The 14,041-nt window shown below is 40.8% G+C and overlaps 1 protein-coding gene across 4 annotated transcripts in view; it reads left to right on the forward strand.

Annotated features, from left to right (window-relative positions):
- LOC124271753 (uncharacterized protein C20orf96-like) overlaps positions 1-14,041 on the forward strand; it is a 167,948-nt gene that overhangs the window by 91,414 nt on the left and 62,493 nt on the right. For all 4 annotated transcript variants that reach the window (XM_046706918.1, XM_046706920.1, XM_046706917.1 and 1 more), the window contains one exon: positions 5,883-5,962. In XM_046706918.1, the coding sequence (XP_046562874.1) occupies positions 5,883-5,962 (80 nt within the window). The remainder of the gene's footprint in view (positions 1-5,882; positions 5,963-14,041) is intronic.

The following is a 14,041-nucleotide window of genomic DNA, read 5'->3' on the forward strand; positions in this document are numbered from 1 at the left end:
TGTTCCTCTCATATGTTCCTCAATCACATGACTATGAGGGAGGTCATTGGTGGATAAGGTTCAGGGCTCCGTTCCACAAAGCGATCGTAGCGCTAAGATGATCGTAACTCCCATACTTCAACATAGACTTACAACAGTCATAGCGCGACGATCGCTTTGAGGAACGGGGCCCTGGGCTTTAAGAAGAGATAGCAAACTGTTCCACCTTACATGAATGTGTTACTGTGGGGATGAATTTGAAGAATTCTCTGCCATGGGGCTGTTAATAATGTGGAGCAGGTTTCCCCTATCCCCTACCTCATTCATTGTCTTAGGCAATGATACGGCATGAAATCATGAGACTTGGCATCACCCAGTTCTTGGAATTTTTGTGAAAGAATCACAATGGGGTATTTAGAAACAGCCCATAACATTACAAAGGAGACCTTGGACCTCTTAAGTTTCTATGGAGCAGAGTTCTGTGTCAGCCTCCTTGTGAACAAGTATTCCCACAGTTGTCATCTTCCTACAGGCTGGGGCAATCTTCAGGGCTCCATACTTGATACTAGAGGCTGGAAACTTTTGTCCAGTTCGTTTATACTCTACGTCCTAAGAACAAAGGAAAGTGCACTATGTGAGATGGGATAAGTATACTAGGCGTCATTAATAAAGGGTCAAATGATATCTAGCACATGTAAAGAAAAGTTTCTAAGAAATAATAGAACTCAGACTGTCATCATAATGTTTAATGTGTTGACAAAGGTGAGACATACAGACAAAAAGTTCAAACAGCACAAGAAAACATCACATTGCATAGACCAACCACCCAAAATGGTGTTCTCATGCTCCTGGGAGATGTGTCCCCTACTAGAATCGCATTCCATTCCCCTACTAGAGATCTGTGGAGTCCTCGGAGATCCGCTGGTCCTGGGTGACGTGTGTACACATTAGGGCTGGGACGGGTAACCTGGGTATCCGGGACGGGTGGGTAATGAGTTGGACCCGGGTACCTGTCATGTTACCCGGACCCGCTTTGATCATGTGACTACGAGATTGTTGTCGTATGTTTGAGATTGTGGACTAAACTAGCACAAGGTATCAACTGTCGACAACTAAACATGTCACATGTAAACATAGGCTGCAAGTACGCCAAGTAGTTAATTGTTGTAAAAGACATGTAAATGACTCAAGAACGCAGATGTCGCCTCAAATAGAGTCTGAACAAACCGCGAGGGTAGACCTATTGTTACCGATTAGTTAACTCAGTTTCAAAACATTTACCAAACTGTACGATGCATTACTTTGGCCAGTTTTTACTTAAGGCATTTCAGTCTATGGAACAGAGGACTATTCATCAATCAATGCAATGCAAAACCGTGCTATGAGATTTTACCTAGATCTAGGCTAATGAAGAAGTTATTGGTGACAAGGGATGGAACCCTGCAACTAAGTGTACGACAAGATATATCCTTGATTCATTACTGGAGGTGAATGATGAATATGGACCAAGAACGTATAGAATGTTTGTTTTTAATTCTGAAAATAATCAAACATGGAACAGACACAAGCCTTAGCTTTTTACTGGCTAATGAACACATTGGGAATCACCAAAGAAGCTCTTTTAAACAACATCATCACTGTAAGAGACTGTGACTAACTATCGTTACAAGCTTTTATAAAAACAAGGGAAAATTCATCACACCTGGAGAACGCAAAACGGGGATCGGGGAAAAACAAACTCTGGTACTACAGAACACAGGCCCTCGTGTTATTGCAAGGATTAAAGATTTAAAAAAATATTGTTTTTCAGATGACCCCTGACTTGAAATGCTTCACAGTACCATACATGATGTATTGTATTGTGAAGCATTTCAAGTCGGGCGTCATATCAAATTTTTATATATTTACAAAAAATCTTTAATCCTCAAATAGACTCGAGGGCCTGTGCTACAGAATCCATAAATCAATATTCGATATAACAGAGGCCAATGTTTTAACACCTCAAAGTCTCACAGACATGCCGAGGACGGGTACAGCGCCTTCGCGTATAGAAACTGGCCGTTAAGAAGGAATTGAACTTGCAGATAGAAGATGTTTTCACTGCTCAAATGAGTTGAATCGGAACAGCATTTTATTGAAATGTCCACTTTACGACGATTTAAGAGAAGACCTTTGAACATCAGCAAAGTTTTTCATGCAAAGTTTTACGCTTTTATCGGAACCTGAAAAGTCATCACTCCTGTTAAGCTCTGAAGATCTTATAAACGTACGTGCCAAAAACTGCTTTAAACCCTTTTAAGAAGCCGCCAAATTTTATATAAATAAGTTTAACATTTCATGTTAATATTTTTGTATATATTTTTTTTTAAGTTCAATTGTCATTTTATCTACTCCCATGCTTCCAAAATATTGCTCTGTGATATTTAATTATCAACTGTCTCTCAAAATTCAATTTATAATATTTACTGTATATTTTTATATGCATTATTATTTATTTTGATGTACATAGGGTGAGACGTAAATAAGCAATCTGTCTGTCTGACTATTGTAATTAGATTGAGTCCACGGGAGAGGGAGAGAGGTATTTACATACTTGAAAACTTTATGTTTACATTACATTGTTTACTTGTTAGTTTAATGGTATACACTTTTTATTTATACCTTCAATTGTATTTTGCCTGTAGATTGGAACAGCATTTGTTTGTAGCTCCTGGTTTGTTACGGAGGGATGTTTATTGTTCAGATGTTTCCAAATCGATTACGTACTCCCTTCTTTCTGACTTAGCTGCACTGTGCACAAAGTGCATTTTGTCTTTGTGCCTGATACGACGTATTCAAAATATTTCCAGACGCCTCTCTAATTTCGGCCATAACTGATTTTATTGAAGGGGAATAACTCACAATTAGTGTTATATCGGGTACCCAACATATGACACAATCTCAGAAGTGCTGTACTTGAGGTTGATGAAATATTTTCTTTAGAAACAGTTTTGGGTCCCAATATCATGTGGGGTCCGTGCAACGGGTAGTTTTAGATTTTGTATCGTCATCTGGAAAATATCATGTAATCTAGACAGGCTCTCAAGTGGCTTACACATATTTAGTTTTGTGATTTTAAATCATTTTAACGCTCTGTCATCTTAACCACTGCTTTTTTAATGAATAAGTATTTCATGTTTCAGAAATGAAAGTGATTACTTAAAGTTATAATTCTGTAACACGAAGCAGAGGTTATTCGATATATACTGGACAAAATAAGTTAAGGATATTGGTATTTTTATGATTGATATTTTATCAGTGTGACAATGAATAAATAGATCATTTTTCATAATTTCAAAATTTGCATATATCCCTAACTATTTTTGTCCAGTATATGTATACGTCTATCCAAATGAATGCTAATAATGTTGCCGGTTCTTTTATGCTAACTAAACGATTCCTGTTGGTGATGAAATAACTATGATGTTTTATTAAATCAAGTCAATGTGTTGGGTGCAAATAGGCCTCTTATTGGCCCACGTCGCCCTAAAACTATAAAACCAACCAACCTATAACGGGTACCCGGGTTGGGTCGAGTAATAGGGGGTCGGGTACCCGGGTAGGAAATTTGGACCCGGCCCAGCCCTAGTACACATGTCGACCGAGTTCATCCCAGGCATGCTCAATTGGGTTGAGGTCTGGCAAGCATGCTGGCCACTCCATCTGCTGGACACCCTGCTGCCTAAGGAATTCTGTGACAATCCTGGCCCAATGAGGCCTAGGGTTGTCGTCTTGTATTAAAGAGGGTCCACCATAAAAGCCAGGCATAGCTTGCAGGAATGGTACTGCTAAAGGAGCCAGAAACTTGTCCTGATAACGCTGTCTGGTAAGATTACTGTTGACCACGTGCAGTGGAGGACGTCCAGTAGGAGTTATCTCTGCCCAAACCGTAACCGATCCCCTGCCAAATCGGTTATGTGTGGCCACACATGCATCTGTGATTTGCTCTCCATTGCAACAATAAATCCTCTGCTGACCACCATGGAAGGACAAATTGAATCTGCTTTCATCTATGAAGAGCACACAAGACCATTAATGTTGATTCCAGCGGCCATGATGTCTACTCCATCTCAAACGCACCTGCCTTGTGGTGTTAGTGGTGGACAAACTGCAAGTCGCCTACAGTGGAGTCCAGCTGCTCTTAAATGTCAACGACCGGTGCTCCTGGATATCCTGACATTGTTATAGAAACGAGTTCCGTCCGTCCGTGTGTCCATCACACTTTGCCCGAAGCATATCTCCTAAACTATTGGTGATAGCTTAACCAAACTTTGTACACATGTCAACCATGATCCCTAGATGTGCCTTTTGGGATTTAGACCCAGATATGAATTTTATTTTTGTGCGGTTTCCATGGAAATGTGACTAAGGCTGTGGCTATGAGGATGCCATTTTGTCTGGAGCAGATCCCGTAAACTATACGTGCTAGCTTCATCAGACTTGGTACACATATCAACCATGATCCCTGGATGTGCCTTTTGGGGGTAGACCCAGATATGAATTATAATTTTTGCTGTTTCCATGGAAACATGACTTAGGCTGTGGCTATGAGAATGTCATCTTGTCCGGAGCAGATCTCCCAAACTATACATGCTAGCTTCATCAGACTTGGTAAATATGTCAAGCATGATCCCTAGATGTGCCTTTTGGGGTTTAGACCCAGATATGAATTTTATTTTTGTGCGGTTTCCATGGAAACGTGACTAAGGCTGTGGCTATGAGGATGTCATCTTGTCTGGAGCAGATCCCGTAAACTATACATGCTAGCTTCATCAAACTTGGTACACATATCAAGCATGATCCCTAGATGTGCCTTTTGGGGGTTAGACCCAGACATGAATTTTATTTTTGCTGTTTCCATGGAAACATGACTTAGGCTGTGACAATGAGGATGTCATCTTGTTGCATTTCCATGGCAACAAGTTAGGCTTCAACTGAATTTGGTGGTAGTGCTCCTTTCTGGAGCAGATCTTAAAAACCTTTCAGTACTCTCCTTCCACTTTGCTGTATACACACCAAAACATTAGATATATTCATAAAGAGTATTTTGCCATTGCGGGGGATATTGATGACTTTGTCTTCTTGTTAACATTGAAGATCTGCTGCCTTAAGGAATCTGTTAGGTAACGCAGTGTTAATCATGTGCCTATCATCTCGGACTGTTGTGACTCTTGGGAGACGTACATATTCCTCGGGCCCATTGGCTTGAAGTCTCTGCCACAGTCTACCAATAGCACTCAGACTCACATTAAAGCAGACAGCAACCTGCCACTGAGTTTGACCAGATTCCAAAAAGCCTGACCCCTTTCAGCAAGTGTGAAAAAATGTTTCTTTTTAAGCTGCAAAGAGGTACCTGAACAGTGAACAACAGTGTAAAAGCATCAATGTATGTGTATTGTCCTCCACTTTCCATGGATGGAGTGACTTGCACGTGTAAATCATTGATATTAAGTGGCAGGTAAATTTCCATATTGGCAATATGAATAAAAAATGTGCCATTTGCAGCAGAATGTATCGGATGTTAAAAAATGTAATAATTACATTTCAAGGGCCTGATGGGTTTTTCCATACTGATAAGAAAGTTTGTAAAACATTTATTGTACATATTTCAGACAAGAACAAAGATTTTACAACTTTTTAGAAATACTGTTACCAATAGCTTGACCCTTTGTTCAAGACACCGAGTATATTAATATTTACAATTTATCATAACATTTACAACTTTTATTTTAGTCCATGCATCATTTTGGTACAGGTGCTTGTATCAAGTACTTGATTAAGTTCCTTGCACCTGTTTCTATATGTTACTTGGAAAGAGAAAAATGTCTGGAATACAATATGGACAATAGTATTATATTTTTCAGGTCTTGAGCAACAAGTGACGATTGTAGATGAGGAGCTGAAGAGTCAGCAGAACCAGCTGCATGTTCTGAACAGCTATAAGGTGAAAACATTGTTCATTCTACTTCAAATTTAGCTCAAATATTACAGATTTGCATCTATTCCATTTTGGAATACAACTCATTTACCGAGGTACTGGAGAAATCATTTAGCAGAAGAAATCAACATACAGCATGAGCATTGATCTATGCAATTGGGATATGATGACATGTAACAACCAAGTCTGCGAGCCTGACGACCGGATCCAATTAGTCGCCTCTTATGACAAACATGGGTTACTGATAGGGGTGGTATTGCAGAGAATTTCCATAATTATAGGCGTAAACATTCCCTCTGGATTATGGTTGCCTTATTCCTGTGGTTACCACAGACACATACCGAAAATATGGAAAAGAAAAACTATCCCTAAGTCATAGTTCCCCTGGTGGTATGCCCTTCCACTATGGAGTTATCTCCCCTTAAATTGTGATGTAAGAGCGCGCCCTTTTGAACCTCACGATTTTTCTGTATGTGCTACGCACAGATTAAAAAGAGGAAATCTTCTGTGTCTTCTGACTCTCAAAAACGTGCTAAATCTTCCTCAGATTCCCAATCTAGTAAATCAGATAGCACTAGCAAAAGTAGTTCCCGTTCTTCCTAGAAAAACAAGTCTTCTGCATCATTTGATCTGGCAGCCATTACTAATTTGTTTGATTCCCTTAAAGACGAACTTTGGCTTCGGTTAACAAATCATTAAATGAGCTGGAGTCACGTAATGATCTCAAGTTTTCCAATCTGCTGAAGCAAATTGAATCCCGATCGGCCTTAAGTCGATTAGACCCAGAAGACACCGGCCAGGGCCACAGTCTAGGGTCAGTACCCGTAGGCGGGTCAGGAGCTCTGTCCCAGAGAGTGGGGCATCTCTTGCCATCTGAAACTGAACGCCGATCCCCCGGGGTGAGGCAGCAGCATTCGAGTTGGGAAGGGACAGCCAACTGTGTCAGCAGACAGCAGGATAAATCCATGGCAGGAGTCAATGGTAGCCTGCCTGTCTCGGGTTTTCATCCGGTGTCGGCAGATTCCCTAAATATTTGTGCCAGTCAGCTGATTACTAATACTAGCACAGACGCAAGCATGCAGCTCGGGCCGGGTGGTATTGACAGGGATGTCTTTGATCACAAAGCTGTCACTGGGTCAGCCCAGGGTCAATAGGGGTTAGCACGGCTGGCTTGGATGGCACGTGCAGCTCGGCTGAAGTTCAGCGGCCGTCAACCCTAGCCACAGGCAGCACGTTTGATCAGGTGGCTGGGGAGTCTGGGTCACTGGATATTGACAAGGTTATGGCCTGGGAAAGCGAAATCTGGACCAAACCTCCTCAATTTAGGTTTCATGCTCGAGGGAACGGTGAAGCTACAGTTAACACTGAATTTCGTGTTCCCGGGACTCTCAATACACAAGAAAAACAAAGAAGTGTGAATCGACGTCTGATACCATAGTCATGGTAGAAATTTAATATATAAATAACAAAAAATGTTTGAGCCACAGACTGTTCACTGATAAGTCACATGGATGGATCATGTGGAGGTGGAATTGAAAATATCGTGCACAGACAACTTACATCGCTAAGCATTCATTGACGTTATTTACGTTACCGCAATGTAATTTATGTTACTTATATATAGGGCGATAACAACCTAAAACTACTTTCACTTCACATTTGATATTTAGGCAATGCCAGACAACAAAACACAGAAGTTTCACGAAACTAAATCTAAACGTGGGTTTGGGGTTTTGGTAGGTGAACCACCGACATGCTAACATGGGCGAATTAACCCATATGTATGTTGGTTCTTTCATGACACTAAATATAACAAAACTTCCTTTGGATAAAATTTTGCAGCAAGCTTAAATGCAAAGAATACGCACTACCGACATAGCAAAAAGAGGCCATAGAACCAGATGTTTGCTTCTGACGCTGCAATATAACTTACTGCAGTCTTAATGAAGGTTGATACTTATTGTAAATTTAGTGTTATTTAGAATACCTGCACAGGCACACCTAGATTTAATATCAAATTTGAAAGCACAGACAGCCAAAATGTCGGCGACAGCAATTGTCCCAGTTAACTGAGAATTTGTGAGATTTGCTCGAACAACTGTCTTTGCACGGTGGATTAAATAAAATAGTCATATAAGTCAAACAACAAACAAATTTTACTACACAGCTCCAATACTTCTTTTCGCAGAGTGTTTTCCTACACCGATGCTTAAACTTGTCATAGATCAAGTGCTGAAACTTGAAACAACTGAAACTTCATCTCAGTTAAGAGGCTAACAGATCGAGTATTGGGGTCCATGCTAACCTGAAGTACGGTAATCCGATGTTTTCATAGCAATTCAGTTTCGCGGCACTTCTAGCACAACTTTGGTTTTCGCTTTACCGGGAATAGGGAATACGAAATATTGTCCGTAGTTAAGTCAGCCTTACAAACTTATAACACACAACTAGCCTAGGTCAAGAATGTAACTAGTTTACCCAGGGTTTCTCATAAACTGGGTTACAGTATTAATGACAGATTATTACCCTCTGCTCCACCTGAACTGGACAATGATTTTTCTCAATTGGATCCTAAGGCTCCTAAGGAACAATTCATTCAGTTATCTAGCAAGGATGTGCGTGATTTAGATATGGCAGCTAGAGCTTCTGTGGATATATTATCATATGTGAATTGGTTTGCGGCCAGTGTTAGGGCCTTGCTTCCCCATGTATTTCAAGAGTAGACGTGGGTACAGAAGGATACCTCAGTGGCGATGTCAGCCCACGAAGTTGCCTAAGAACACTCTTTCCTTGACGTTGTGTACAAGGGGGTCAGTGATGCTACACATATCCAAGTTAACACTTTAGGACGTTTGACTGGCATGGATCGTTCTCAGCGTTTACACTCTGTGAGGAACCTACCTGATTCATTGAAGGATCAGCTTTTTCAGCAACCCATTAACTCTCCTGCCATCTTTAATGGACAGTGTCATCAGGCCATTGCGACTAGGGATGCCATGACCTCGCGTTATCTTAATTAGCAATTAGCTTCTGCTCTACTTGCTCAAAATAGATCCAGGAGTGTTCCTAGAAGTAGGAGAAGTACTCCATCATCTACGATGTCTCGCTCATCTTCATTGGGCCGTCGGGACCCTTTACAAAGATCGGCTTTTGAACGTATGTCAGAATCCATACCATTTTCTGTTCCTTCTCCGGAGCAGTCACAGAGTTTCAGAGGAAGAAGTAAGGGTAGAGGTTCCTTTCATTCCTCAAGAGCGAGCGGAAGAAGATTTTGACATACACGTTCCAAGAACACTTTCCTCACAGCCTTATGTCCACGGACTTAGAGCTAGATCACGTTTTTATGATTCCAGTTACTCCTTTCCCTGTGGGGGGCTGGATTTTCTTTGAACATAGACAATTGGAGAAAGATCACAAGGGACCCTTGGATCCTGTCAGTTGTAAAAAGGGGTTTTTTTATACCATGGGACAGGTTACCTCCAGTGACGATCCAGCCCACGGGACGGAGATTTTTTTCTACAGGAACCACGCCTCTCTGCAGCTACTCAGGCAATAGATCAATTGTTGGAGAAACGGGCGGTAATAGAGCTCCCCAGTCACGATACCTCCCTGGGTTTTTATTCTCCAGTGTTTCTTGTCCCCCAAAAGACACACACGAGATGCGAATGATTATAGACCTGAAGGTTCTGAACAAAAACTTTCTCCAAAATCCACCAAAATTCAAGATGGAGTCGCTCAGCAACCTCCGCACACTCATCCGTCCTCACTCAAAATTCATAAGTATAGATCTGAAGGATGCATATTTACACATTCCGATTCATCCACGCTCCCAGAAATATCTCAGATTTGCAGTCAATGGCCAGAGATGTCAATTTCTAGTGCTTCTGTTTGGAATATCCCTAGCGCCTTGGCTCTTCACGGTAATAATGAATCCCATACTAAACTTCCTCCATTGGGAACATTGCCATTCACGGATACCTGGACGATTTTTTAGCAAGGAATACTATCACTCAGACTCTACTCAAACAAACCAAGTTCAATGTGCATGTGTTTACTCATTTGGGTCTAATTGTGCATCCCGTAAATGTGCATCCCGAGTTAATTCAAACCTCAAGAATCAAGTTTTGGGGGGCAATCTTGGACTCTCGGGTGTCTTTCATTTATCCTCCTCCGTATCCCTGGTTAATCCTGAGAGACAGGATTCTACACCTCATCAGTTTGCCTTCAACTTCTCTTCGCTCTTGGATGTCGCTCCAAGGATCACTGACTTCAATTCAGGACTTTACTCAACGCGGCAGGATCCATTTACGGGAGTGTCAGGTATGGATCAACCAGAACAGACACTTAGACCTAGACACGCATCTTCCATTTCCACAGAAACTCAAAGGAGAGCTACTTTGGTGGACCAACGAGGCCAACATTCTGTCAGGAGCATCCTTTCGGCCTCCGTCTCCAGATCTGACGATGTACACAGATGCTTCCACCTCGGGCTGGGGTGCACATATGGGTCACCTTCAAGTTCAAGGAATGTGGTCAGACCAGAAGAAGAGACCAGGAGAAGAGTCTTCATATCAATGTTCTTGAGATGTCAGCCATAGTCAGAGCATTCGAACATTGGTCTTGGCGTATCCACAGCAAAGCAGTTATGGTGGCCACAGACAATTCAACCGTAGTCTCCTATGTGAACAAGAAGGGAGGAACAAGATCTCACCAGCTACTTCGGGCAACTCAGCAGTTGTATACAATTGTGGACTTGACCACATGTTCAATGAGGGCGTATCACATTCCCGGCAGGTTCAATATTCTGGCGGACTCTCTATCCAGGCAAGACAGAAAAATTACAACCGAACGGACCTTACACAACGAGGCCTTCTAGCTGATCACAGAACGCTGGGAGACTCCGGTGATAGACCTATTCGCCTCGTGTCGCAACAACAGACTTCCTGGGTACGTCAGTCAAGTCAAGTCAAGTCAAAGATATTTATTGTACTTAAGGCCTCCGGCCCATATACAAGTAATACAATTATATATACAGCACATGTTACAGACATTTCACAAAGAAATTACAGTTCAGATAAGATATTGCTTCTAAGGAAAACAGCATGTTTTACATAAAGCGCAAGATTACGTATTACATTTTCATTTTGGAGGATAGAATGGAAGCAAAGGCAGATGAAGGATATTTTAACAGGTAATTATTTAGGATATATTTTTTTCTTAAATCAGCATAATGTGGGCATTCAAAAGTGAAGTGAATTTCATCTTCTACAGCCGAGTTACATAATGGGCACATCCTTAAACGTCTCTCTATTGAAAATCGTCTGCCCTTATTTACTGATAAGTCTAACAAGCCCAATCGAAAATTGACAAGTGTGGGTCTGATATTTCTAGATGTCAATACAGATAGATATAGTTCTGGTTGAATTAAAGGTCACATGCAACGTAAAACACAACTTTGCAGATTCTGATACCTTTCGGTATGGACGTACAAATCATCAAAAATGCAAATTCAACTTATAAAGTAGAAAAATAATGCGATGAAAAAACCCGCGCGAAATCGGAGTTCAAACGATTCACTGATTTTCCCCCGAAAATTTCGGGGGAAAACGGGTTTCAACAGCTGGGCTGCGCTCATAGCATGTGCGCAGTGAAATAGGTTCGCACAACTTGGAAGCGGGCTGTCTGGTGAATACTCGGTGAAGGCTTTGGTGTGAGCTATTTTCATAATGTTTTGTTGATATCTCACAGGCGCGAGCTTTTTATATGTTATGACAGTAAATAAACTGTTTATATAATTTCATTTGTCTATTTCACCACACGTTCTTCTTACCAAGTCACTTTCTCAGTTCGATACTTAAAAGCAATGTCATTATTTAGCGTTGACAGAATTTCTAACTGTGATATAGATATGTCGTTGTCACAGACAAAACTCAATGTCTTGTTTTATTGACACCTGTGTGTCTGCCTGCCTGTCTGCTAATGACAATATTCAATACACATGCAATTTGAACTTAACACCAATCAGGCTATACACCATAAACAAAATGCATTGATTTATGGCCCGAGTTCGGTCTCTGTCACATTATGTAATTACACAGACAGGCAGGTGTGATACTTGAACACATGACATGTTATGATGTCTGTTGATTGCAAAATGTTATACACAAAAAATGAGCATGTATTTACAAAACCCAACATCTCTATATATACACACACAATGAGCTGTGTGGGCGGCATCTGCAAATGAACCAGCCGTTACACTTGAGTGCACACCCACCCGCTCTGACTGGGTTCGGTATCCCGGCTGCTTCGTTTCTTGGGAAGTAAACCCAAGTACAAAATATTGCACTTTTGATTTGCGATTATACGCTTATAATTTTGTTTATTTGTTTTTTCATAATCAGCAATGCATATTATATGTCATGAATAAGTGATAATTGTGTTTTAATTATGTTTGATTTTTTTGTTGCATGTGACCTTTAAGCTCTTATGTGATCTATACAACTGGTATCTTGAACTATTGTCTAGACAGGAATGCCATTCTTGATAATACATGCTAACAGATTGTTCTCGAAATTGCTTAAGAAATTGCTTAATATTACCAACTGTTTGATTTAGCCACACAAATCCAAAGCCATGAGAAAATAAAAGAGTTATAATATGAGACGCCCATGTTGTCTTACCCCTATCATCTAAATGTACAAGCATGTTATAAGCTAGTTTGGGGATTCTTTGTTCGTGCATTCCAAGGATCTTTAACCAATATTTTAAACATCTGATTTGTGAATTTATATATATTGGATATCTACCACATTCTCCATAAACCATAGAAGTTGGTGCTGCTTGCGCTACATTTAAAAATCTTTTACATGCTAAATGGTGTAGTTTCTCTAGACATTCATGACGTTGAAATCCCCAAATTTCATACCCATAAAGCATAATCGGTTGGATTTGTGCATCAAACAATTTAAAATATATTTTCTGGGTTAAGATTCCAAAATTCTGGGAAACTGACATAACATTAATAAGAGCCTTCTTAGCACGTGATTTCAGGTCTATAACACTCTTTTTAAAGTTCTTGGTATGGGAAAACAATAGTCCGCGATAGGTATACTGATTAACAATAGATACATTTTTGCCACTCAAAAACCATTTTTCTTTAGAGGCAACAGGCCCACCTCTTCTAAAGATAACTATGTTTGCTTTTTCAAAATTAACAAATACTTTCCATTCATTTGTATAACGTTCCAAAATATTCAGTTGGGAGACTCCGGTGATAGACCTATTCGCCACGTGTCGCAACGTGTCGCAACAACAGACTTCCTGGGTACGTCAGTCTGGTTCCAGATCCCCTAACCTGGGCGGTGGATGCTTTATCGATTTCGTGGGACAACATGACGCTTTCCGCCCCCTTCAAATTGATTCGGAAGTGCTCAGCAAAGATTTACCAGCACAGTTGTGTGGTGTAATTTAGTGGCTCCTGCCTGGCCTACAAGGGCGTGGTTCCCGACCCTTCTAGATCTCCTCATCGACACGTCAACTACTCCCAACTTGGCACAATCTCATCAGTCAACCGGAATCGAGCCGATATCACGAGAACATTCAGCAACTTCAATTGCACGTGTGGAAGTTATCCGCAAGTCACTTGAACAGCAGGATTTTACAACAGAAACCACAGTGGCTATCTCTCAGTCAATCAGATCTTCCACAGCGTCACTGTACAATACTAAATGGGCTCAGGAAGGAAAGGAAACTTAAACATGGTACCATCGAAGGATACAGGTATGCAATCGCTTCGGTGTGTGATATTCAGGGATTAGGTGTTGGATCTAATAACTCTCTTCATAAGCTTATCAGATCATTTCAAATTAAGGATGTGACTACTCCTACCATGTTTCCAAAATGGGACCTCTGTTTAGTGCTTGAATCATTACAAAGGACTCCATATGAACCACTTCAGAATGCATCGCTAAAATTCCTCTCCTTCAAAACAGCTTTTCTTTTGGCCTTTGCTAAAGCTTCGAGAGTGTCTGAACTACATGCTCTAGACTTCCGTTCAATCATGTTTGAGGATGGCTATAAACA

The sequence above is a fragment of the Haliotis rubra genome, unplaced genomic scaffold, assembly GCF_003918875.1.
Source record: "Haliotis rubra isolate DU_JTF1 unplaced genomic scaffold, ASM391887v1 Scf163, whole genome shotgun sequence".
Classification (NCBI taxonomy): Eukaryota; Metazoa; Mollusca; class Gastropoda; order Lepetellida; family Haliotidae; genus Haliotis; species Haliotis rubra.